Source organism: Cyprinus carpio, chromosome A19, assembly GCF_018340385.1.
Source record: "Cyprinus carpio isolate SPL01 chromosome A19, ASM1834038v1, whole genome shotgun sequence".
NCBI classification, from domain to species: Eukaryota; Metazoa; Chordata; class Actinopteri; order Cypriniformes; family Cyprinidae; genus Cyprinus; species Cyprinus carpio.
Genome location: NC_056590.1, coordinates 21585925 through 21613557, shown reverse-complemented (window position 1 = coordinate 21613557; position 27633 = coordinate 21585925). Strand labels below are relative to the sequence as shown.

At 37.2% G+C, this 27633-nt stretch overlaps 2 protein-coding genes across 2 annotated transcripts in view; one reads left to right on the top strand and one right to left on the bottom strand.

Annotated features, from left to right (window-relative positions):
* The window catches only part of LOC109050369 (triple functional domain protein-like), a 97282-nt gene extending 92071 nt beyond the window's left edge, over positions 1-5211 (top strand). The window contains 6 exon segments of the mRNA XM_042777022.1: positions 89-251; positions 558-679; positions 786-864; positions 962-1162; positions 1257-1395; positions 2588-5211. Coding sequence (XP_042632956.1) covers positions 89-251; positions 558-679; positions 786-864; positions 962-1162; positions 1257-1395; positions 2588-3133 — 1250 coding nt within the window. The 3' untranslated portion in view covers positions 3134-5211.
* A 1112-nt stretch (positions 5212-6323) lies between these two features.
* Positions 6324-26123, bottom strand: LOC109050370 (tubulointerstitial nephritis antigen-like). Its single transcript, XM_042777008.1, has 12 exons — positions 25966-26123; positions 21682-21998; positions 19490-19556; positions 15673-15765; positions 15444-15558; positions 12960-13083; positions 12681-12831; positions 12329-12515; positions 11481-11526; positions 10246-10369; positions 8598-8643; positions 6324-8502 (listed from the first exon to the last, which is right to left on the bottom strand). The coding sequence occupies exons 2-12, from the start codon at positions 21989-21991 to the stop codon at positions 8338-8340; spliced, it is 1428 nt and encodes a 475-aa protein (XP_042632942.1). The 5' UTR covers positions 21992-21998; positions 25966-26123; the 3' UTR covers positions 6324-8337.
* Between the last annotated feature and the right edge of the window lie 1510 nt (positions 26124-27633).

Genomic DNA, 27633 nt, shown 5'->3' with positions numbered 1-27633 from the left:
CAAAATGTTTAAGGGCATCATTCAGTTTATTTAAAATTATAAAGAAGTCATAGATGTCTTAAGGGGTTGATGTAAATGTTTTCTCCAGTTCCCCCGGAGATCCTCATCCCGCTGAGCGATGTGACCTGTGATAAAGGCGAGTGTGTCACTCTGAGGTGTAAAGTGTGTGGCCGTCCCAAAGCCACAGTCACATGGAAGGGACCCGATCAGAAAACACTCGCCAACAACGGACACTTTAGCATAGCTTACAGGTGTGAACAAACAGAAAAAAAAAACATATTTATATATTTTAGCTATATGTATGTATGTATATATATTTGTCCTGCAGCTCTGGCATTGTACATACAGTATATTATGTTTTTATTTTGTTAATACAAGTTTATGTATTGCTTATTGTTTATTGCTTTTTTAGATTTGTTTAAAATAGGGGAAAATGCTAATAAGAAAAATAAAGATATTTGATTTTGTTTTGTTGCTGTTGTTGTTAAACTCAGTTTTTGCTAATGTAATGGTTTTGTTTTCTGCATAAATCATACTTTTTTTCCACTGCATCACAGTGAGACTGGCGAGGCCACTCTGCGTATCGTAGGTGTGACCTCAGAGGATGATGGCATGTACACCTGCACTGCAACGAATGACATAGGCAGTGTGACATCATCAGCCAGTCTCAGAGTGTTGGGTAAGAATGTGTTCCCATTCAAATTGGCAATGCAAGCTGAGTCCACCTGGTGTTTCAAAGATTTATTTGAGCAAGGCTTTGAACTTAACTTTACTGTCTTTCACAGGAACTACTAGTGATGGAATCCGGGTCATTTGGAAAGACAACTTTGAGTCCTTCTACAGTGAGGTAGCAGAGCTGGGCAGGTGAGACAATTGGAATTTATGCACATAATTTTTTATGGATTTCCGTTTAAAACCAAGGCAGCATTTCAATTGTGTTGATGTTGTTTCTCTCTCTTAGGGGAAGGTTCTCTGTAGTAAAACGCTGTGACCAGAGGGGATCAAAGTGCACCGTAGCGGTCAAGTTTGTGAATAAGAAACTCATGAAACGAGACCAGGTCACCCACGAGTTTAGCGTCCTACAGAGACTCCAGCACCCTCACCTAGTCAGACTACTGGACACCTTTGAGACCTCCAGCAGCTATGCACTGGTCCTTGAGATGTGAGAACTCACACATGCACACGCACACACACTTTAATATCAAATAGACTGTTTCACACATGTTCATGACCACGTGTATTGTGTGATTGCACAGGTCTGATCAGGGCCGTCTACTAGACTACATTGTGAGCTGGGGGAACCTCACTGAGGAAAAAGTGGCCTTTTACCTCCGAGACATTTTAGAAGCTTTGCAATACCTGCACAACTGCAGAATAGTTCATCTGGATTTAAAGGTCAGTGTTATTTTTTTTATGCTATTGTCAATATGTCAATATTACATATTAGGGATTGGGCAGATCGATTAATTTTTTTAACTGTTAGTATCAGCTCTCCTCAGCACGATCATTTTTTATGTCAGCTGTCATGCTGGTGTCATGCAGTAGGTGGCAGTATGAACTATTAAACCATTAAAAGATCAAACGTACCTGCCGTGGGAGAACTAGGGAGGTCTGTTCTAGTGCCTCTCACACTTATGAGCTTCTGTGTTCAGTGTATTTGATGCACACTTTTGTAACGATCACTCATTCATTTATCCTTTATTTTTATCTGCCGTCAGACTATCTGAGAAGTCATAGTTATAACTTACTATGAATTTGACTCATAGACTGAGCTTATCAGTCAAATCTCCATATCTCCATATTTTTCCCTTTATGTTGCAATTATTCTGCTTACAGATATAATTACTCTGCATACATATAAAATACAAGATGTTTATATCAGATCAGTAGTCCCATATTCATAATTGTGACCACAATTCCAATGTCTACCATTGTAACATGTTTACATCTACAGTGTGTGCATCTTTATACAGTGTGTGCATATATATATATGCACATAGAGAGAGTGTATCTTCTTATATATACTGTGTGTATAAATATAAATATATATATATATATATAGATATATATATATATATATAAATACATATATGTATATACACATAAGTATACTCTCTTACTCTCTGCACATATAAATATACATTGGATTGATTTTAATAACTTTAATGTAATTGAATTGTGCACCACACACTAGGAATATAGAAATATCTGATCGGGATTCAATATTTGATGATTGGGATAGGATCGGGGATACTCTCTTACTCTATTGGGAAATACCTATTATATATACTTAATATATTATATATCATTTTATAATTAATACTTGTAAAAATGTGCCCCTTTTAATATATGAATAAATAAAACAAAGTATGAATAAATACACAAAATTAAATAATAAACATTTAATAAATACTAAATAAAATATAAAATATAAATAAAAATAATTAAATAATAAATAAACATTGAATAAATATCTATAAAGAAAATTGTATTTAATATATACTTATAAGTTTATTTATATTTTTTAAATGTGTTACATATACACGTGTTATATATAAGTGATGCTAATTTCCCATTTTCTGATCAGCCTGAAAACCTTGTGGTGGACCAGAGCCCCTCCCAGCCGATGGTGAAGCTGACTGATTTCGGCGATGCGGTGCAGCTGAACTCAACTCCCTATGTTCACCCACTGCTGGGTAGCCCAGAGTTTGCGGCCCCCGAGCTGGTTCTTGGGAATCCCGTCTCTCTCTCCTCTGATTTATGGAGTCTGGGCGTGGTGACGTATGTGATGCTGAGTGGGGCGTCTCCGTTCTTGGACGAGAGTGTGGAGGAGACGTGCCTCAACATCTGCCGCCTAGACTTCAGCTTCCCCGACGACTACTTCCAGGGTGTGAGCCAGGCGGCACGGGATTTCGTGTGCCTGCTTCTCAGGACTGAACCTTCCAAGCGGCCCCCGGCCGCCACCTGCCTGCAGGATCCCTGGCTGAGACCCGGAGGTGGCCGTTGCTCGTCTGAATGCATCGATACCTCTAGACTCATCTCTTTCATTGAACGGCGCAAACACCAGAACGACCTGCGGCCTCTCGGAGGCATAAAGGCTTTTCTGCAAAGCAGGCTACAGCCCAGGATCTGACCCAAGAAACATGATCTCATACTCTTTCTGATGCCAATTAAGAAGACTTCAGTCCTGAGCCTATCAAAATGAGTGCTGACAACCATCTGCCAATCAGAGCCTTCGTCGGCAGACAAGATTTTAGATTGATAGTCCTCTCCCAGTTTGCTGCTGCCTTGTTTCCAGTTTAATGAAGACTTTTACGCAGAGATTAAAACAGTGGAATATAAATATAAATATATATATAATATTTCTCTAATTTGCTGAATGATCAACAAATCTACATAAATGAAATAATATTTTGTGTAGAAAAAATGTACCTGCACAAATGTGGCAGAGGTTTATTAAGAAAATGATGCAAATGCAGTTTAGCAAGGAGAACAACCTTTTTTCCCTTTCTGTTTTGCCTGAGCCAGAGAGCAAGTGGCTGTTTTTGTGCTTTTACAGTGTTCAACTCTGAACATTTCTTAATGAACCTTTAGAGAAAAATATACAGCGCATAATGATGACATTTTCAGGTACATCCTTCAATAAAATCAGTTACATCAACTCAGTCTGGATGAACGCAACACACAAATCATGAGCAAATGAGTAGTTGAAGTGTTTTAAGTGAAAGCTTGTTTTGGTCTCATAGTGTAATTTGTTGCTTATTTCAACAATGATGATTCCGCCACATTTAGCTGCGAAATTTTTAACGGCTGCAAGTCTTTTTTTTTTTTTATTTACTACGACTAGAACAAATTGTGTTGTGCAATCTACAGATGTATACGCCTTATTCTATACTATGTCTGCCCTCTTTCTTTCTTTCTTTCTTTCTTTAAATGCAATGTCACAAGAGTGGAGAGCAGAACTCCAATGCGAGATAGCCATAGGACGTCCAGACATCTGAGCACATCAGCTTCAGACCGGACAGCATTGAACAATGACTGAATACTGTAAATGCACTCACGCTGTATCTGGTTCTTATCCGTGCAATGTTGCAGCTTCGATTGTTTATGCAACTATTTATGAAGACATCCATTGTACCTTTTAATAAAAACGTAGAATAGCACGTACCCGGTACTGCAGTTCTGCTATTGTTTATTTAATCTGGTCTTTATCGTTAAGTATTAAAGCCCTGTCATCCTACAGGGTTGTTGTCTACATGGCACTTTTCTGTTGATATACATATTGGTATGCCAAAGCTCTCCATACTTTATGAGAATTAGTTTTTCTTTTTCTGTTTGTTCCCCAACACAAATTTGACACCTTTACTGTAAGTTATATGCTTAAGTAGCTATGACTGGTTGTTTACATTAGTTATTCATAGCTTCACATTCGGGAAGAATTGTTTTTCTTTTATTTTCCTCTGTGTCCATGTTATAGACGTTTCACAGATCATTACTGGAGTATTTCTGAAACGCACCTCCCGTTTAGACTAGGCAGTCCTTGACATGGAAATAATTTTGTTCTTAGCAAGATATCATGGACAAAAATGTGAAGCCTTTAAATTATGATAGTTATCTTGTCATATAGATAGTTTTAATACAAATGTAGGTCCTTTTAGTTTTAAGGCCTCTGATAGTTTTGGTGACAGGCTAGTCATAAGACGCTCTCAACAGTTAAAATCGTCACTGGAATGACTTTGGTATGCAGTTTGTAACCATTGGCCTGTTGCTCTCAGTCCATTGGTTTCCAGTGATCCTCACGTCATACATCAGTCAACTGTCATATTTGAGATTTTGAAGCATTATGAAATGTTTGAGTGGTGGACAGTGACTCTTTCCCGGTAGGAAGGAACATTGTTAATTCATCTGTATAGACCCATATCATGTCCCCTAATTTATTTGTCATTGTAAAGTTGTACAGATGCCTTTACAGCGTGGGAACTTGGACTGGATACATTTTTAAAGTGTTTCATTGAATGTCTAATTTTAGTTCTGATCTCATTGTATTTGAATGTATGTATTATCATTTTAGACTTGTTTTATTTGGATTATTTTATACTTTTTGCATGTGTATATTTCTTTGTACAGAAACCATAAGTGTTTATGCGATATGTGCTGTAAATATATTCAGTTTTGTCATCAGTTATTTTGGAATTAAACATATGGAACATTCTCATGGCTGCTGTGCTTTACTTTGTTAGGGTTTCAATTTTTAAGATGTGAGGGATTTGCTGACTGAAGACAATGCAGATTTGTTAACACTATTTGAAGGTTTGGGTTGGGAGCAAAGATCTGCTTTCATTAATTAACTTTTAGTTCCATTATCGTTTCCTTACGCGAATGGAGGGCCGAACTGTTCCCTAAACTCCTATTCACAACAACACCAACGCTGAGTTTACATGATGCATACAGTGACCACTGTTGTCTGATTCCAAAAAGAATAACTCCTATTCTTTGTAGTGAATCAACAAACACATTAATGTCTTTCATTAACTTGTTTTTAATGAAGTGGGTCTTCCCTCAAAACCAGCTCTCCATCAACTATCACTTAATAAAGTACACACAACATTAATTTATAACATTGTGTGAAATAAAACAAATTGGACATAATGTGTTTTCACTTGATAATAAACAATTGAACATCACTGCATCCTTTTAATAACTTATATTTTGACATTTAACACATAATTACATTATATGTAGTTTTGAATACATGAAGGATGAGTGTAAATGTATACGTATAAGCTAAGCTGTCAGGCTATTCTGGTAACTGTATGCTGTGGCATAATACTTAAGTCAAGAAGACATTAATATTAACAGACATGGATGGTCATTATTTAACAGTTCAAATGAAAATCTGGCAACAGAAATGCATTTATTTGAACCATTGGGGTCCAGACCAGGTTTCGAGGGAGAACCCGATTTCTCCTGACACTGTGATGTGATTCCTGAACAAATGATTCTTGAGACCTTTTTTTTTTTTTTTGTTTTTTTTTTTTATATGTAGTAAAAAATGTAAATGCAATAAAATGTATTTTCCCTCAAATATCTCTTTCTCTAAAAGAATTGATAATTGAACCCGAATCAAGAAACTTGAATCAGAGGTGTAATCTTTAAATTCTGAATATGATTCCCATCTCCTCACACAATCAATGGCTCCTTACCTACCTACAGCATAACATGTAAGAAAATGTTATGCTATTATGCAGAAGAAAGCAGTGAGTTGTGTTGCACTGATGGTGAAACAGCTTTTATAATACAAAACGTTAATGTGCTAGTGCATGTATAATGCTGTAGGACTTTTATTGTGTCACAGGTGAACAGTGCATTGTGTATAGACAATATGACAACATAGTAACATTGCACAGTAGTAACCAGCGATGCATTATTTACAGACAGACTTTGTTCTTAAATAACACAGTATTCGTTCATAATTACAGAACTGAAAGACAGAACTGAAGGATGTCAAAATGAGAATGATCCAGCTTGAGCTCAAATCAGTGTAGGGTATAATATGAATCGTAATGTAAACTCTGGCAAGATTAAGACATTGAATATTTATGACATGAGCCCATATGCTAGACTCATCTGGCTGCATATAACTGCTTTATCTTAATAGAAACTTCTTGTATGACTAAAAGAGAACACGTTTCTTTGAATGTTAATGGACCGGTGGGCAGAATATCACATCTGTTGCTGAATTTATACTGAAAGACCCCCTGTCTTCCTGTCTGTGAGTGTGTATTGCTGAATCAAATGCCTGTATAAGGATTCTCAATTAGTCATGTCACCATAATAATGACATTATCATTATCAAAGTCAGCAGATGGGTTTGCTCGGAGCTGTGGCGCATGCATGATATTATAGTCCGCAATGTTTTATGACAGCAATATCTGTCTCAAGCTTATTAACGCACACTAATCTCCACATATATGTAAATGTATATTTGAGAAGCAAACATCCTATATGATGTCTGGTAAATTGCGGTTTTGCCTGAATTACACAACAAAACGTTAATAATTCAGCACTGAATCCAAACCCATGTGCACTTTCGCCCCTGTGGTATTAGCTCCTTTACACTTCTAAAATCTTATATTTAAGATGTTTTTCTTTTTTATGTAAAAGAATAGCAAAGAAAGATTTTTAAATACTAATGGCAATAGTAATCATTTAAATAATTCAACATAACAGACACAAGAACAACAACAACAACAAAAAAAAAGATTTACGTCAGTGTTTGTGTAATCTTATTATTTTACAGATTACAATAGCTAAAGACTTAAACAGATTTTATTCTTGCACTGAATCTGTGCGCAACATAACCAACACACTATAACAGTTTCAACCAACGGTCCTGATGATAAACAGTCATCTTGGCCTTTGTATATTTGCCCTGAAGCTCACATTAAGTTCTAGGTTACATGACCAAACCACTTCCAGCCTTTAAATTCTGATGGATTTTAAAGGGTTATTCAAAATTGCAGCAACTGATGTCCATTTTTGGTCTCATAGCATGAAAACAATTTCTTTTTGGTTTGCTTCCTGTTATTCTAAAATGAGAGCAAATAGCAGTTGTTTTCAATTGTGAAGAAAGTGGCCTGTATCTGTAAAATCTCTCTTAAACTTTATTTAACAGCCAACCTAACAGAATCCGACTTTGAAACAAAGACTGGAGTGGATTAAAATGCTTTAAAGAATTTTAAACAACCTTAATCTCAGCGGAATGCAGAGAACTGTCACAAACCTATTCTAGGCTATTTTTGGAATTAATTATTGGTCCTAAAACCTTCTTCTTCCCCCAACCCTGGTGTTCCTCCATCCCTCTATCCTTTTAGCAGAATGTATGGAGTGCTGTCTGACTTGGTGTGTAGTGCTTCCCAAATGTAGTGAAAAAAACTAAACAAAACAAAACAAAAGACACATCCTGATATATCGCTATATTAGACATTTGAGACAGCTACATTGTGATGCTGAGAGCATGTGTGCTTGTGAAGTGTGTCTTTGGAATACTGAGTCCTGAGTGCATCTGAGTCCTGTGGCTGTTATTTGAGGTCAAGTCAAGGAGTGTAACAAGCTGGTTTCCACCAATAAGACAATATTCTTCCAAACCAAAACTCCAGTGAAGATGTGGGGCAGAGTGGGGCAGTGGACACCACTTTTTATGCATACAATGTGAACAGATATTCAGAAGGGACTTGGGTTTGGTCGGTATGGTGGAAATCAGACTCTAACAAACCTGCAAAAGACCTGATTGACATTGTGGTTTAAATCATACAATGAGGCGTACACTGCAGATCTCTACTTGCGGCGTCCCTGATGGTGATGATGGTTTAGCATGTCTTCCATGGTTACTCTGCCCCACACACCGATCACAAACGTCTCGATCTCGCACTCATTTACACCACGAGCAATCCTGAAGTAACCATCCTCGCCCCAGTTCTTCCCCCATGAGTTGGCTGCAATCTGTGGAGTGAGTTTGGAGAGATTGTTTAAAAAGTGTAAAATCTTCTGTTGACTAGAAATGTCTTGTAGCATATAAGATGGATATAATTTCTCACCCAGTATTTGTGTGTTCTGCCATTGTAGTCTCTTTCCTCTCCCCATCTGGAAAAGTGCGACAAAAATCAATATGCTATTGTGCATTCACTAGACATTAGTATTCAAATCAGCCCTCTAAGAGTAGGCTCTAAAATCAGTGCCATCATTGATCAGATTTTATGGGGGAAAAAATAAAAAGAATGGGAAAAGAAAAGGTGTACACATCCAACTCTAGTTGGGTACAGATGCAGGAATTAAAAAAAAAAAAAGATTATGATATGATATATGATATGATATATGATATGATTTTAGCAGTGATGAATATTCTGAGAGATTTCAATTCAAAACCAGCAATAAATCTGTGTAAAAAATTGGAAAATTCATCCTGAAAATGGTGCTGTGTCCATTTCTCCGAGGAAGGATGTGAGCATCAGGAAGCAGCATAAACCCGCCCCCTTACATCCACATCTATTCTAAGGGAAGTTTTCCATCAGACTCGGGAGCATATCATTCTGTTCCCAAGTAAAACTTATCTGCTTTCCATCTCCATGGGGGGCTCGGGGAACCTAAAAAAAGCAATGTGCCTCCATATAAAATACACGGGAGAGGTGGAGGGTCAGAACCAGTGGCTGTATGAAAAGTGCGGCTCAGAGTTCTGCTATGCTCTTATCTCACCATGTTTTCTGTCTTTAGCTTTGGACAATGACAGACATACCACTGCATCCAACCAGCCCCTGACCTGTGCTGGGTTTAGGCCTCTCTGTCTGCACTGAACAATGCCATTTCCATTACACTGGACATCAATGAGCTTTCCACAAACTTTCCCAGGCCCTGGGCTTAGCCGAATGCACCATGGTAGGATTTTCCCAGTAAAAACACTGCCGCTGCCCCCTGTATGCCAACTTTATAGGGCTATACAGCGTCCTCTGAACGTCTAGAGTAGCGCGAGAACCGCAGCATCAGCGAGTGACAGGAGGCCAGGAGAAAAGCCGGGGTTCAGACAGACTCGCAATTTATATCGCCGTCACCACTGAAGCATGGCACACTCACAGACACCAGCGGCAGGTCAGACGAGGTTACCAGAGACATACCTGGGGAACATAGCCTGACCCAACTGAGCCTCTCAATGTCTTACTGAACAATCACTGTCTGGGAAACACTATAGTGCTTCTGTGCAGCTCAAGAACTACATTTATGCACAGCAAGAATCTCTCAGGCACATTTATTGATAAATGCTTCATTTTTGGAAACACTGTTTCAGAAAATTACAAAACAAAACATCTATCTAGAAAAAAAAGATCTATCTATCTATCTATCTATCTATCTATCTATCTATCTATCTATCTATCTATCTATCTATCTATCTTTCTATCTATCTATCTGTCTGTCTATCTATCTGTCTATCTATCGTTGTCTGTCTATCTGTGTCTGTCTGTCTGTCTATCTATCTGTCTATCTGTCTGTCTGTCTGTCTGTCTGTCTGTCTGTCTGTCTGTCTGTCTGTCTGTCTGTCTGTCTGTCTGTCAGTCAGTATCAGAAAACAACAAATGATGTAAGAGAGAGAGAGAGAGAGAGAGAGAGAGAGAACTTTCTCTGAAACACTGCCAGGTACTCACTGCACTTGCTTCCACCATTAGAGATGAAAGGTTATGCAATGCTAGAGCTTACCCTGTTATTCTGACAGAGTGCGTTGCATGTTTGCGGTACTCTGATGGTTTGTGGTAATTGACATCTGTATGTCGGTAAATTCCACTTTTGTACACAAAGAAATCCTCATGGACCTCCATGATGGCTAAAAAGGGAAAAACAAACATAACACACGTCCATTATTTATCTTCAAGCATGCCATTTTTTGAAAAAGAATACAAATTACAATAGTACAGTAATGTATAGAAGCCTTGAATTTATGTCCAAAATCTAATCTTCATTGTTTAATCAAACTGATCTTTGACTTTCGGACATCATTGAATCAGTCATTAAATCAAAACCTCATTCTTATCACTCACAGTCATAGTACAGGAAATATTATGGTTGCTTTAAAAGCCAAATTACATAATATCCCACAAGCTCCCCCAAAAATCTTGTTCCCTTGCAGATCAAAGTGAGATCAAAGTGACCGCTACTAATTGTATAAGAGTTCAAATAAGCTCAACTTCACATGGCATAAAGTCCCACTGCTTAAATTCACATGGTCCAGGACAAAACTTTTGTGGGTGGGTACCTGCAGCAAACTTCCTGAGGACATCCATGATGGCATGTCAAGTAAAATCAGTTCAACATTCTGGAAGACACTGCATTATGAGAATTACCTGCACCATCTCACACTTTGTGTTTTTCCAGATATTACTAGGAGATCCTAAGCAGTAAACAGAGCCTAATGAACACACGCACTCCTGCACATGAAGACTGTCTTTTCATCTCCTGTTTTTCAATATAAGCCAGAAGTTAGGCAGAATTTTTGCAATAATTAGAAGTGAAATCTGGCGTAAATCCAGTGTTCCTGCCTGTCTGGAACAATACAACAGAACACTGGCACAGGATCACGGAGACGCTCTGAACAACACACACCCTCTTCATATTACTGTAGGGGACTTTTCTCAAAAATTCACTGCATTTATGTTGAGTTTAGGATTTTTTGTCCAAACTAAATGCCGTATGGGTGTCTACAACATCAGTGGTGACTAATTCGACATAGACTGATTGCTCATCTGATCATTAGGGATGTGCTTTTTACTATTCCTATCCTCTGGCTCACAGTACTGTGCAAACACACACACGCACACACACACACACACACGCACACACACACACACACACACACACGCACACACACACACACACGCACACACACACACACACACACACACACACACACACTCACATGCTTTTGGAGAAATCCATACCTTGCACAGGGCCATTATCCATAATCTCTTTCATAATCTCATTCTCCTGTGAGTGGAAAAGCAACATGTCAAATGAGTTCAGTCAGTGAGATTGAACAGCATATTCCAGCCTAACGTTATTTTTACACTGCAAATTCTGCATATACAGTATATTGCACCATGAAAAGATATATGCATGTATAATAAAATTACTGAAATAATGCTATGAAATGAACGTTTTACATACAGTATGAGTAGTCTTAAAATGCATGGTTAAAAACACTTTAGTACACATAATAAACAGTCATCCTTCCATATATTATTACATTGAACTGTTTAATTGTTCACCACATTTCTTTGTCACATCTGTGAACAATATACGATCTTAAACACGCCTAGAGACATGTATATGACCTAGGCTATGCATTAGACAAGACAAATGCGTGGTAAGATATGGCTCAGGGAGAAAATACGTTCAGCCATGACATGACTACTAATGTAATGCCTCTCCAGACAGTTGTGAGTTATTCCTCCCTTTGGATTTGAGTTGAAGGGTTTTGACTGAAGATGAAATTGAACACAGAAAAGCACACAGATGCTGGGTGTGAGGAGAAAAAAAAAACAGCAAATCACTGATGCTTTAACCATTGGTATTATGCGGGCAGAGGTCTGCATGTTTTATCAAGAATATAATTCAAACGTGTCAGAACATACGGGATGTCTCATTATACATGACACTTGTCCACTAAAACATCCTTTAAACAAGATAAAGTTACTTTAAAAACAGTATTATATAAGGTAATAAGACTTGTTGTCATTTCTAAAAGAAACTGATTTTCTGCTCGATTCGAAGGGGTCAGCTGACTTACATTGGAGGACAATCTGTATGGTGGGGTTGACTGGTAGATATTATTGTGGTAGCTGTAGCTGTTGGGACAATGTGCTGTGGCCTGCCTCTTTCCCCGGCCCACTGCTCGACTTTGCATCATACAGCGAGCCACTTCAGCAGGAGTTTGCTGGGGCGGAGAGAAGGGGTAACACTCCTCTGTCACGACCCTGAGAGAAAAAGACAGATATTTAAATCAAAAAGATTGTCTGATATAATACTCTAATTATGTTAATGGTAGTATACATTGCAAAAATGATATGTCAAAGTATAATTTGTCAGATGTGCACCATTTAAAGATCTTTGATGTTATGCGTAAAACATAAGTGTATTACCCTCTTCTCCTTAGGTACCACCAGGCCCCATCGATACGCCCACCGGAGCAGCCGCCCTGATGACGTATGTCACAGGAAATCAGATTCTGAGGTGAGAGCTGAGGGGTCATGTGACCCATTGACTGAATAGAGATCCGGTCTGATGCAACAGCTAGAAGTGAGTCAGAGTGGTTCAGTGGTGTAAGTGAAAGAACAGAACTGTTTTATATAACAAACACACAGTACTGTATTCTGCAGTGTTCTTCTGCTGTGGTCTGTGTCATGTCTTTTCTGACTCACCTGAAGTTGAGAAAGCCCAGGATGCATTGCAGTTCCCCTGGTCCAGGGGCTCATGGATTTTCCCTGGCCATTTGTCTGCTGCATTAAAGTAACTTGGCAGATGATCGTTTCCATTCATATTCATCTGCAAAACATAAAGCAAGATTGAATGTGTTTTATGGCTTAATGTCTGTGTTTGGCATTGAAGACATGAATAACACGGAATAAAGATTTCCATAAATGCATCCATGGTGTGATTATGAGTGATTTTGGTGGCAAAATACAATAATTTCCATGTGTATTATTTTTCACAGGACCAGTGGATGGATGAGAGGAAGTCCAAGGTTTGCATGAGCAAAATACTGTAATAAAGCCTTAGTGTGGTTATATAATGGTGATTTGTTTATTTTGTAGGTTTTCAGAAGTACTCCAGAAATCTTGAGTTTCCAAATTTTTGCCTGTTCCATCAATAATTAAAAAAAGTCATAATTAGCCTTCTGCTTGTGATCAGAATAACCAAAATTGATGTAAATACCAGGTGTGAACACAGAGCCACAAACCTTACCTCAACAGGGTCACATTCATGCATGCTTTACACTTCCCAAATCTGTAACTCTCCCCAGACCACTTTAAGTTACATTTTACACCCTAAAGTTTCATAAGTCCTGAATAAGGAAAGTATTAGCACTTTCTCTCATAAAGGCTCCTGTGTGCCTCTCCCTCTTTGGTAATGCACAGCTGCTGGTTGCGTCCTCCTACATTCCAGCCTGTGATATCATCATGATTCTCCCTGACAACTAACAGATATGATCCTGTGGAATGCAGGTGCTTGTCAAGTGTCCGGTGCTGCAGCGGTGAATGGTGGTGGTTAAAGGACCCCTGAAGGGTCACGGCTTGCAGCAACACATGACCCAACAGGGAAAGCGAGCACTCACGCTGAGCAAAGAGAACGTAAAGAGTGTGTGAGAGTGTTTGCTGCACTCAGAAAACTCATTAGTGTATGTGCCAAGTGGATTTTAGGCAGATAGGGACTTCATAAACAACTCAGGCTTGACTCTAGAGACAGGTGGAGACGTGTTGGAGGATGTAGGTAGGAGAGAAAAGAGGAAGGGGAGGAAGATACGGGTATGGGTCCATATCTAGTGAGGGTACTTTATGAGACTATAAATGAATTGCACCCATCAACAGCATCAATCATTTCCAGACTTCTCAAATTGTGGAATCTGCTCTTATGTAACGTGCAGGTGTGGATCAGGATCATGGGCAGCTTTTTGCAGAGAGACACTGAAAGCATCAGTGAGCCACATCAAATAACACACATCCAGATGAACACATCTAGGATGCATTCACTGCACTGCAGCCAGCTGATGCATAGCAAAGATCAAACAACAGTCTGATTTCTAACAGACGGCTTTGTATTCTTGCTTTGATGATTCCTAATGGCATACTGCATTGCTCAGAGCATGAGAGCGGATAATCAGAGAGCCGTCAATAGGCATAAACATGAGATGAATAAAGAGATTATCTACATACTTGATTCTGACTGGTCAGTCGTGGCATTCTGGGAAAGCTTCATGTCTTTAGCACATGATCTCTTTATTCTCAAATTCAACTCAAATCAATGTTTTATGTTCATTTATTTATTTAGTAAGTTTAGCACATGATCTCACAGCAAATTGTTTTTTTTTTTAAATCATTATTTTTTATATCATGTTTTCCAGTAAAAATATCTAAGTATCCTTAAAAAATGACAAATTTCATTTTTTGTATAAAATAGGAAGACGCAGAGGAAGACATCAGAGAACACATCTGTTTATACTGTATATATATATATATATATACATATATATATGTATATATGTCATGTTTTAAGGATATATATATTTTTATATATATTTTAATTTTTTTTTTTTTTTTTTTTTTTTTCTTTTTTTTTAAACAAGTGGTGTTACTTTTTTTAGGGAAGATTCACATTAAAAAATAATCAAAAATGACAGTAAAGACATTTGTGATGTTACAAAAAGAATCCTGTATCACCTATTACATAAAAAGTATAATGTTTTCCAACTATATTTAACATTAATAATAATATATAAAGTTTCTTGAGCACCAAATAATTTTTCACATCATATTTTCACAATATTACTGTTTTTCTTTATTTTTGATCAAATAAATGCAGCTATGGAGACTTTAAAAATAAAATGGAAAAAAATTACCAACCCAAACTTTTGAATGGTAGTGTAAACCTCACAAAATTTCAGTATGCATACAGTAATAAAACAAACCTATGTGAAAACCTTAAGATATATTCACTGAAATCAAGTTAGATATTATTATATGATTAGATATTTTTTGTGGAAAACAAGACCAAGTAAACCCTTCAGGATAACGTGACATTCCGCTTTGCATATGAGTCCTACAATAATAAACGTCTGACTATTCATTATCTCTTAGTATCTGTCTGTTTCACATGCCAGTTACATTCTGGCTGCAGATGACTCTCACCTGGATCTCATTCATGTTCATAATGGTCCGTGAGGGGCGTTGTGTTCCCAGACGATACCGCAGACCCTCGTCCAGAGTCATACCCCAGAACTGACTGTAGTTTGTGGCCCTCCAACTGAACAGGAAAAAAGATAAAGAGACTGAGCAGGAGAGAGGAATAGATTTGTGCACTGGTTTATACATATTTAATACCAGTAAGGGCAGACTAGATGGGATTCCTGATGCTTACCCATAACCTCTCCTGTTGATTTCCTGGATCATGTCATCCTCTATCAGACAGGCATGTAGCTCACATTCCCAGCGTCCATTTTGACCACATGTACTGTGGGAGACAAATATAAACTGTTAGTGAACACATTTGGAAAATTTAACAGTCCATACAAATAAAGTCCAAACTAAGGCCTGACCAAATACATGAAAAAACATAGTGAGTGAAAGGAAGTGATCTTTACAAATATTGCTTGTCAACCTCAAGATAAAAAAAGTAAATATTATATAATTTTCTGATCATTTGATATGAGGTCTGCTGTTTTAAAATTAAAAAAAATTTGTTTCAAAAACCCAGATGTGCACACTTAATGCAAAAGTCTATGGGTGATCATTTGATATGAGGTCTGCTGTTTTAAAATTAAGTAGGTCAAGACCTCTTAAGAGGTTACCATTTTAAGTGTGGAATATAAACCTTTTTGTGTGTTTAAAATGATTTAAAACATTTAATCATGGTTAATTTTGTTATTACCGTATTTAAAACCCCTCATTGTTCTTTCATTAACAGTTCAGTTTCTGAGGACTGAAGTAAATTGTAGATGAACTTTTAGAATAATAAACTACATGGTGTGTTTATATAACATGTATAAATGTAGACAGATATCAGACCAAACCATAGAGAGAAACAATGAAGCAGTTCAGACATATTCTACATGTGAGACACAAAACAAGCAAGAGAGAGAAAGAGAGGTCTGTGAGCCTTTTAAGGTTGCGGCTCTTGAAGAAATATCCATTTTTAGTTTGTCTGTGCTAGGGGAGGAGGTTCAGAAGGCCTGATGTTTGAGAGGAACGTGGATTAAAAGAGGAAGAGCAGAGGTGCACTGCTGCTGAGACATCACTAGAGAGCAGCGGGATGAGTCACAAAGAGAAGAATAGAATTAAACTTCAGCATGTTACCTGTCCAGCTCATTTGTACTATGCACATGAATGATGCCTCAAATGGTATGTGGCAAGGAGAGGTTTGTTATTATTTTGCATGCTGTTGTTTTTTATTTGGCCCAGTATGCAACCACCCGGCAACCTCTCTGCACCTTAGCAACACTAGAACCAGAACACCTTCGTAACCACATAACAACACCCTGGCAACCATCCAGAACACCCTAGGAACGTAGCTATGGGTTTTGCATTCACATTTTTCTCCGTACAAATCTAGTTGCACATTGCAGATCTTGTGAGCTTTTCGTTCTGTCAGGTGACACAAATTCAAAGTCCTAGTGCCCAACCTTCACACAGTAGTTCAGACTGAGAAATTAATTCACACACCAGCACACACTTGCTGGCTAAAAGTTAGAAAAGGTCTTTAGAGTGCAAAGGTGTCAAGTGACCTGTTGTCAGCAGGAAGCTGAGATTCTTATTCTGTCACGCTTCACTGAGATGCTCAAATCAGCATCCTGATACAAGCCTTTGACATGCCCTCTGTTACAGAGAAGACATATTTATGTGATTTCTCTGTGTGTACATTTCATAGTAATCTGTAAAATATGACAGCTGGTTGAATGCATGGGCTCTGGCGGGGATTCATATAGTGTCTCTAATAGGGCCTAAAGAAATGCAATGGCAAAAAGAGATTTAGATGGCTAAAACTGTCTGCAAAATATAATTTTCTTTATCAGTATTTTTTTGTTTTCCTATAAATTTATGTGCATATTACATACTTCAAACTTTTTTGTAAGAAGAAAGCAGGAAACTTTTTAGTTTCATGTTCTTCTCATAGCACAGAATTGCAATACTTTTTGAACAATAGCTGTAACATTTACACTAATAGTGCCAACAGAGACTGATGGGACATTATAGCCAGGTGTATGTGAGAGAGAAAGTCCAAGAAAGAGATAGTTATATTGAGACACCAGTAGCGCTCCTCACACCTCTGACCAAGGATCAGATCCTGCAGGAGCCGGTGGGTCTGCAGCTGCTACATGCCAAACATACGGCCCAGACAAGTAAGGCTTGAACTCAGGAAATCTCAACAGCCAGTATTTCATCAATTTCATCAACCATCACAGGAAGCAGAGAATGTAAAAAAAAAGACCCTGATAAAATGAGAACTGAAGAGAGGGGAGATAAGGTGGCAATGCCAGGAGCTGCCAATCTTGTGGTTAGTGTGATGATAGAAAGCACAGTCTCGCCTAACTAACAGATAAAATCATATCACATCAACAACAGACTGAGTCACACATACAAACAAAAACACATCTGCAGGCAGATCACACAACATGAGAAACTTTGGGTACTTTTTTACATGCTAAGGCAGCTGACATGAAAAAATCTTCACATTAAAATTCCTTCATGGCAGTGGTACAATTATCAACTCAAGATTTCACAGATTATATCTTCTTATCATGACCCTTTGTACTAGCTTGTAGAACAGCCTGTCCCCTCAAAAGATTCTCAGGACCAGCAAAAGGGCATTGCAAGGAATGACCGATTCAAATATTTAGGTCTTAATGTGTTCAGAAACAAGTTTAATTTACCCTGTCACAAACATATGCAATATGTAACAACCATGTGCACACACTACACCAAAAACTAACAATACTGGAGACGACACCACACTGTATTCCCAGAGACAATACCCATATCACTGCTGTGTGAAAAAGCTTTGGCATTAGGGTAAGGAATTCCTGCTTTTCTGTTTTGTCTAACCATCACTAGTTCCCCACAAGTAAGGCAAAATATAGTGGAAAAGCAATATCAGATGCATTTACTATACTTATACCATCCAAACTGGATGAGAAGATAGCATGGAAGCCAACAAATGGAAAATAAAATCTCAGAAACATCTTGCAGTTGTAAGAAATAATTTCATTATTGCAACTTTGTCACAATATGGCTTTAAATTACATTTTATTTAATTTAATATTGCACAAATGTATAGTTGAGTGTTTTAAATTTAAAGCAAATTAAACATTTTAATTTAAATTTAAAGTTTAAGTGACTTTAATTAGTGAAAGATTCCACTCATCTCTCCAGTTTCTCAAAATTTCTCACAGCAAATCTCAGCTGGAGGTTATGCACCGCTCAATCAGCTAAAGTGCAAATAATTGCCTTTTCATGCAAAACAAAAATACAGCAATCCATCAGCAATAAACAAACAGGTCAAACAGGTCATACTAATTTATGTTCTATATACCACTGTATATTGAATTTCAGCATGCAAAATTATGTATTCCCATATATTGGTCATTAAATAAGGAGGTTTATGTGTCCACTGACTCCTCAAACAGTGAAAGGGAATGTGCTTCGGCCATGGCTGGTGCGATGGATTAGATTCTATGAGGAGAGCTAATCCTATTAGCGAGGGGGTTCATGCAAAGGGAGAGAGACACGTGGTAAATATTATGGATTTATATGTGCTGTACATCATTCTGCGGTGTGTTTGTACTGTTCACACTGTCGGGATCACAAATGTGCTGAAAGTGAAGCATATGTATGGGAGGTCAGGAATGTGTGTAATCTTTTCAGGATCTGAGGGGTCCACTGAAGCAGCCCAGTCAAGACTCTCTCTCAGCCTGTGGATAAATCCTGCCAACGTGTGTGTTGATGTAGCCAAACAATGGCTTTGAATTGAAAGATCCACTGTGCCCTTGACAAGGCTGTGTTGTCAGTACTATGAAAATACTGTTTGGAGAAAGAAAGAAAGAAAGAAAGAAAGAAAGAAAGGTAAAGAGAGAGAGAGAGAGAGAGAGAGAGGGAGAGGTAAAGTGGTAGGAAAAATAAGATGGAAAGAAGAGAAAAAATAAATGATGTTGTATACAGCTTTGACTAGATTTCAAACTCACCATAAATTACAGTTCTCTTTGTATGTTGCTCCTGAGTGAAATCTGTGGCCATTCCTTTCACAAGAACCTGAAATCAACAAACAACAACAATTATGAATCAATCTGCAGTAGATTTAAAGAAGAACCACACACACATACTAAACACTTGGATTAAAAGTTTGTCTGATGTAGTCTGTAGTGCCCGCAGTGGAATGTTTTCTTGGCTTTTTTATTGCTTTCCCAGAGACTCTGTTGTCGTTATGCCTTGATGAGCTTAATTAAAGATTTCCTGGCTGGAAATGGGCATGTCATCTTTCCTCTCCTCCTAATATACCAAGTACAAACTACAGTGAGAATAAACTAAAGAGGAGTGGATGCATATGTAGGATGGCAGCGTTAAAGACTATAACGGACACACACATAAAATCTCATCATTACCTTAATCATGTATATAAAAATAATTTAAATGTCAAAATGCATAATTTCTGCACCATTAGTGGCACCAAATAGAATTACATAACAACACTGACTCAACTGAATGTTGGAAAATGGGAGGAGAGGAATGTTTGAAACTTATTTGGAAAAAGGGGCACTGTTTGGCTGTTTAGTATGATTTAGTTGGCTGCTGCTGGTAGATGACCATCTGGGCCCAAAATGCATCTTTCTCCATTAATGATAAATTAAAATATATTCTTAATTTCTTAACTGTGTCTAGCAATTTTTGGTGTTGCCATTTGCACACTTCACTGTTAAGTATTAAATTTTTACTTGTGTTTGTTTATTTTTTATTAAACTAAATTAAAAATATATATATAGAGGAAAGTTTCAAGTTTAAACATCAAAAAGTTATGCTTTAACTGCAATTGCTCAAAGATCTGAAAGAATAGGAAGCATGAACTATCAGATGTTATTTTTACTGTATATGAAAGCAGCTTTACGGAGAAAACATTTATTGAGATTTAGCAACACTGTGTTTTGAGTAATGCTGAGCTGTGATCTGTGAAGTCATACCTGCCCCATAGACATGATTGTCCCTCCTTTAGCAAACACACATTGTGCACATACCTGTTTTGATCACTCCCTGCACGCAGTCACCCTTTCCACCCCCTTCCCTCCTCGCACATTACAGGCATTCTTTCTGCTGACCTCCATTCATTGCTCCCTGCCTTTTCATGAGAATGCCACTGTTCTCTGCCCATTATTAGGTCCACGTTTGAACATTTTACACCTCAGTGGCACTACACAACCACAGTGAGGTCCATGAAGCAAGAATGACAGGTAAACATTAACAGGGAACAATGTGGAGTTGGTTTTACATTATTTTTCTAGAAAATAAGCCTTTTCTTAACGGCGTAGACTACAAACATTTGCTCCGGGCCCAAATCATTCCCTAAGCCTACCAATGATTTGGCTTTCTATCTTGATCAAAAATGACTAAGCCCAAACCAGAGATCTTTTCTATAGGAGAATGTGGTTATACTGTATGTTTCTTGTCATGGAGGAAGCTAAAACAGGACTGAAGCTCAAAGAGATGTTTTTTAATGAGTAATGACAAAGCTGAGGTTTTTTGAGGTAGTCCAATGACTCAAGTTAAAGCCTTTTGAAGCCATTTAAAATTAATGGCATAGAAATATTGATATTGGCCCTAGATATGCTCATGAGAGGAGTAGCAAAGTCTGCATTTAGAACAAATCAGTTTTTAAGGTCAGTTTTTTTTTTTTCAAACAATTAATTCATCCAATTCACAAATGTGGGGACAAATTATATTGATCCTATTTTCAGCCATATTTGCAATGCCAGCAGCTACTTCAGGCATGCAAGACCAACCTTTATCTGTTTGAGTAGGGAAAAACTTAAATGCTGCTGGCCAAACTAAACAAATACATTTCAAATCATCATTACTGTCTGACATAAACTGTCTCATAAAAACTGTTTGTTACGCTCAAATAGCTTTAAAAAGCATATATATAAGGTCAATCCAGGGATTAGATTATCAGTGATTAATGACTTAAACTTCTTAATCACATGAAGCTCCTAGTCATATGGATCTTTTTCATGTTAAATTGATGGTGCTTTTGTGGATCGTTTTTGATGTTTGAAAGTCTTAGTCCCCTATTCATTGTGCATGTAATTACATGGCAAAGAGCGACCAGCACTCTCAGACTCAGCAGTCTTCATCATTTCTCCAGAATTTACTTTGTGATTCAACTCACTGGGAGGGTATGGAGGAGTTGTTCCCAGGCAGTGGCTCCAGAAGTCTGGACAACAGTCGGACACGGTGCGGTTGCAGAACAGGTCGCAGTAACAGATGGTGTCCTGGTAAGGCACAGTGCACTGGTCATCTCGCCCGGGGCAGCAGCCTCCTCTCCTCTGACAGTAGGAGCCAAAGGGGTCCCGGATCCCTCTGAGGTGCAGCGGGCTGGCCAGTTCTCTCTTAGTGCGGGACTGAGTCCTCGCAGACATTCCCCCTTCTACCAGCAGGAGGAGCGCTGTGATGGCGGACAGCATTAAGAGCTTCAACATTGCTTATCTGTCATAAAGAAATCAATATAACAAAACATCAGCCATTAGGGTCAACTTTCAAATCAGAATTGAATCTAATGCACCAACATAAAATTATGCTCCATCATACTGAAAAAACAACAACAATAAATATGATTACAGTAGGAAAAACACTTTTTTAGCATTTGATCGAAAACAGAAATGACAGAAATGGGAAACAGAACTTAGAGTGTTAGGCAGAGCAATGCAATTCCTAACGCCGACGGTTTGTTCTGCACTTTCCTGAAGCAGACTGAACTCGAGGCTATGAGCCAACAATCTGCAATATAAACATCACTGATAAACAGACGTTCCACTTGTTCTTATTTTAATAATGCACTCATCCTACAAACACAATAAGAGCACAGCAGCTGAAGAGCACAAACAGAAGAGGTTAGAAACGAATTCTGAGGAGAAACTGTAGGCACACTTTTCACTTTCGTTCATGATTGAAACTGGTATTGTCTGTGTGCTTGGGTATTTGTGGGATGGTCCATACATTGATGTGCGTCTAATAGAAAAGGTGGGGTCATGTGAGTTAGGCCTCAAGTTACTGTAGAAGTCCATCAGTCTTTATTTACTTGCTAAACTGTCCAGGAAAGACTCTTACACTAGGCTCGTACTTTTCAGAGAAAGCAAAAAAGGTCAAAATGAACGGTCATTTCCCACTGACTGTATTGTCTATATTTGATCTCTCTTGAGACATTTTGTCACATTTATAATATTTGCGATATAAACAAACAGATATTCGCTGTACAGTTATGTCAACAGACTTGGCACCATCATGGATCACATACTGAGCAATACAGAAAAAAAATGTCTGTGGAAACTTAAACCCATAAATGAACCAAAACATTACGTAATCCACTTGGAGTGTTTACATTTAAACAGAATTCAAGAAATGTGCCTCATATTTGATTCAACATGCTCCAAACTGTATGTAATTGCTTAATTATTGTGCAAGGATAATTAATGGATAATTCAGGGTAATTCATGTTTTTTTTTATGCTGAACTAATCCATTTAGTTACCTGGTCCTCTTGAAATCATTTTGGAGAAATTAAACTATAAAACCTCATGGTAAATACTATAACTTTTTATTCTTGTTTACTTAAAAATTGTGTTTGTGTTAAAATGTCAAGATAAGATGCATGTCCTTTTGAAATGTTTGATTGAAAAAGGTAAATGGACTTGTTTATCTTGTTTACAGCTACGTCCTGCAGTCAAAACCAAGGCAGGCGCACAAACAGGGTAAGGATGTCTTATTAAGGCTGTCCATCTTTGATAACAAAATATTTTTTATGTAGATTTATACACAAAATGGGCCTCACAAGCATTATATATATTATATATAGCTGGCCAAAAGTTTGGATTAATTAAGATATTTTAATGTTTTCAAAAGAAGTGTCTTATGCTCATCAAGGTTACATTTTTTACAGTTTTTTTTTTCTATTTAAATATATATTTAAAATGTAATTTATTCCTTTGGTGGCAAAGTTGAATTTTCAGCAGACTTTGCCCCAGTCATCAGTGTCACATGATCCTACACTAATTATTCTAATATACTGATTTGCTGCTCAATTAATTATCATGGTTCTTATTATATATATATATATATATATATATATATATATATATATATATATATATATATATATATATATTGGTGAATATCTTTGAGGAAACCGTAATACTTTTTTTTCAGGATTATTACTTATATTTTATTTCTCTAGCTATCTATCTCGCTCTATATATATATATATATATACACACACACACAGAACACATACACACATACACACACACACACACATACACACAAACATACACATATATATATATATATATATATATACATATATATACATATATATACATATATATATATATATATATATATATATATATATATATATATATACATACATGCATACATATATGTTGTTTTTTGAAATAACATGGCTTTAAAGTTATATAGCCTTTTAAAGGTCATTGTTTGGGGCGGCCTTTCTCCTCTTTCTCCTCATTTAACTGATTAAATTACTGCTCCTCACTTTCACTGATCCTCCTCTCAGAGAACAATGTCTTGAGATCACACATAATTGTGCTCAAGCTGTCTGTTGTGGTCTCGGGTTAAAAAGAAAACAGACTTGACAAAGACGAGGGGCCTGAGAGCAAATTACAGAAATGGCATCATTAATTACCCAATCAGCCCACCGGGCACAATGCCCCCCATACAGACAAAAGAACAACCCCGGAAACAAAGTCCATTGCTGTGCAGTTTTCTGCATGACTGTGCCTTTAGTTGATCAGAGCTCAGCCTCACACACACTGAAACATATGGCAGCAGTGTCATGGAGGCATTTCAAAGACACTCTCACTGAGTGAAAGAAATGCTTGTTTGATCCTGTTGTCATGGCGATCACTCGGGTAAACATCAGTAATGATGTCGCTACAGTAATGTGGATATTTTGGCTTTTGAGGGCTCCCTGATGCTCGCCGGTTTGCTCTCGATGGGACTGTAGCATGTAGAGACATGCTGACTTTCACATCGCAAACAGCCCGTATGATGCCTGATGTGCAGCGGACTAAAACTGCTCCTACTGCACACGGCGCTGAATTAGAGCCTGCTGTCTGACAAATGATACGGCACTCCCTTTCATGAGGCATTTATATATCTCACTTTAAAATGATAAAAGAAAATATAGCATTATGGTCATATCTCCAATCAAAGATACATATAAAGGTGGTTCAACACAACATACTGACACAAACACATAACAGGCTAAAAATAGAAGACGACAGAACACCTCCTCTCAGTTTTGTCTGCAGGATATTAATTCAACTTTAACTTCACCTTTAAAATGTTAACTTCACTAAGGTTTATTTTAACCAGTCTCTGTAAAAACATTTAAGGGTGATTTTAAACGTCTTTGTGACACTTAGAATGACTCTTGATGGACTTTGAGAGCAGGTCAGCTTCCATATACAGTATCAAATAACAGACAGATAACGGACTAAGGAGACTTTCTAGCAGATTCCATGCATATCAGTTATGACACAGGTTCTTGTGCTGTCAAAGGAGTAGAGCGCTTCAACCATAGCTTGAATCAGACACCACCTACTTCTGATTTACATGTTTTGTAATACTGAAGGTGCAGACACCTGAGGACCTGAAAGATATTTGATATCATACATAATCTTCCTGCTGTTATTTACATGACTGTTTAACTGTTCATGTAGTTTACATAGTTGTATAAGACACTTGCAGTTTAAATGCATCCACTAACCCTGTATTATCATATATTTCATATTCATGTCACATAATATATCTGAATGAGAAGAGTTATGTAATAGATTTAAGCAAGACAAATAACTAAATTTCATCATAATACTAAAAAAGTAACTAAAAAAACAGCAATCTCTAATTAATGTTTTATTTCAATCAAGTTATGCATTATAAAAAATACAGTATTAAATGAAATCCAACCTAACCTAAAGTTCAGCTAATTAAGAGTTTGGCTTTGTAAACAAATAATGATTATTTTTATGGCTTTGTAATGCGAGTGTAAGCATATAAATACATCAATATGGCACTAAACATAAAAAAGACTAAAGAATAAAATGGTATTGATAGGCCAGACTTTAAATGCAGCACTTAAATGGCTTGAAAAAGGTTGAAGATTGATGTAGAATATTCTAGATTCAATAACAGTTGAAGTGAAACGAGAAATACTGCTTTTAATTTCATAACTTAAACTACTTTTACTTCATGAAACGGCATCCTTGGTACATGTAAAGAGGATAGTGATTGTTGTATAGAGCTGTCCTGCCTGTCTGCTGCTCTTAACTACGCACCTGTTTGACACACTTGCATTAGAATAGGGAGGGAGGAGGTTACACAGAAAGCACAGGATTTAAATAGCTGGAACAAAAAGGAAAAAAAAAATCCCCCACCTTGTTTAGTGAAATCAAATCCTTCCTTTGGTTATACCCAGTGAACAAAATGTGAGCTGGTCTGTTTCAGCTGCAGGTCAAAGTACTGAACACAGTCGCACACTCACCGTCTTCAGCCTCCTATCTGGCCCCTAGTCACATTCGGATTTTCCCTCTCTATATAGAGCCAGGACAAGCCCTCCGACCCACCCCTCTTGCTTTTGCCCTCCTTCTTTTTACTTTCTGTACCTCTCTCCCTCCCACACATCCAGACACAACACTTACACACACACAGACAGACATGGGAGCTACTTCAGGTTAAACCCCTTTCTTTGATAGTTTTGACTGCTTGTATCAGGTTTGGGGTACTTTATCTTTCCATGCCACACTTTTCCTGTTGGTTAATTCATTATGGATCATTATGTTATCTGTCTCACACCATTGCACTTTTCATTCTTGTTTTTCTGTGTACACAAAGGTCATTTCTGTGGTACCACCTGCTGGTCAGCCAGACAACTACATTCAACTGTTGAGGTCTCTGGCCACTGATCTTCATTACACAATTTGACACATTTCTGTGCATGTTGCAATTCACTTTACAACACGAGCTGGCATGCCCTTTAAGAGAGGATACTTTATAGTGCCGGTTCTACAATCAGTTCTGTCTTCACATAACTTTTTCCCAGTTGAGTGTTGTCGCAATGTGTTTATTAGAAGAGTCTTCCTTAATTGGAAAGGATGTGAATATATGCCACATTCTAAAAAAACAATATTATAATGCATGTGTTAGATAAACTATAACATGAGAATTAGCCTATGGAATATACTTTGTCTTTATTTTGTTCCAGTGGCCTCAGAGGCCGGGAACTATTTGACTGTATATAATTAAACTCATACAACATCATCATTTAGACATAATCGATTGAACTGATATTCATTTCATTGTATAAAAAGAATTTGAATTATAAATAATTTTAATTTAGAAAAGACTACTGTGTGATTTTGCACCAACTTTTTTTTTTTTTTTTCAAAAACATTTGTTTCTCAAACTAAATCACAATTTATAATATTTATAAAATATTTTGTAACTTGCTAAATTATATATATATATATATATATATATATATATATATATATATATATATATATATATATATATATATATATACATATATATACACAACCAGTCAAAAGTTTTGAACAGTAAGATTTTTAATGTTTTTTTTTTTTTCAGCAGCAAATCAGAATTTGAATGATTTCTGAAGGATCATGTGACACTGAATACTGGAGTAATAATGCTAAAAAATCAGCTTTGAAATAACAGGAGCAAATTACATTTTCAAATATATTCAAATACAAAGCAGTTATTTTAAATAGTAAAAATATTTCACAATATTAGTGCTTTTGCTGTATTTTGGATTAAATAATGCATGCTTGGTGAGCAGAAGAGAATTCTTTAAAAAACATTACAAATCTTACTGTTCAAAAACTTTTGACTGGAAGTGTATATAACTTACATTCAATTTTAGCAACAACTTCAAACCTCAGAATATGAACTGAAAACTGAATTTGAGGTTGACGACCAACATTTTCTAAAGGTGAAGCACTCTCTTTCACTGAACATGATGGAAAGTGCCATACGGTGTTGATAAAAAAGCCTCCACACCACAAATTTGCATGCATGGTTCC

Excerpts from the sequence above, each read along its gene's own strand:
- LOC109050370 (XM_042777008.1), bottom strand. The coding sequence starts at position 21,991 with ATGTTGAAGCTCTTAATGCTGTCCGCCATCACAGCGCTCCTCCTGCTG. Across the intron at positions 10,370-11,480 it reads GGATAATGGCCCTGTGCAAG|CCATCATGGAGGTCCATGAG; the intron begins GTATGGATTTCT and ends TTCCCTTTTTAG. Across the intron at positions 8,503-8,597 it reads GCAGAACACACAAATACTGG|ATTGCAGCCAACTCATGGGG; the intron begins GTGAGAAATTAT and ends CTCACTCCACAG.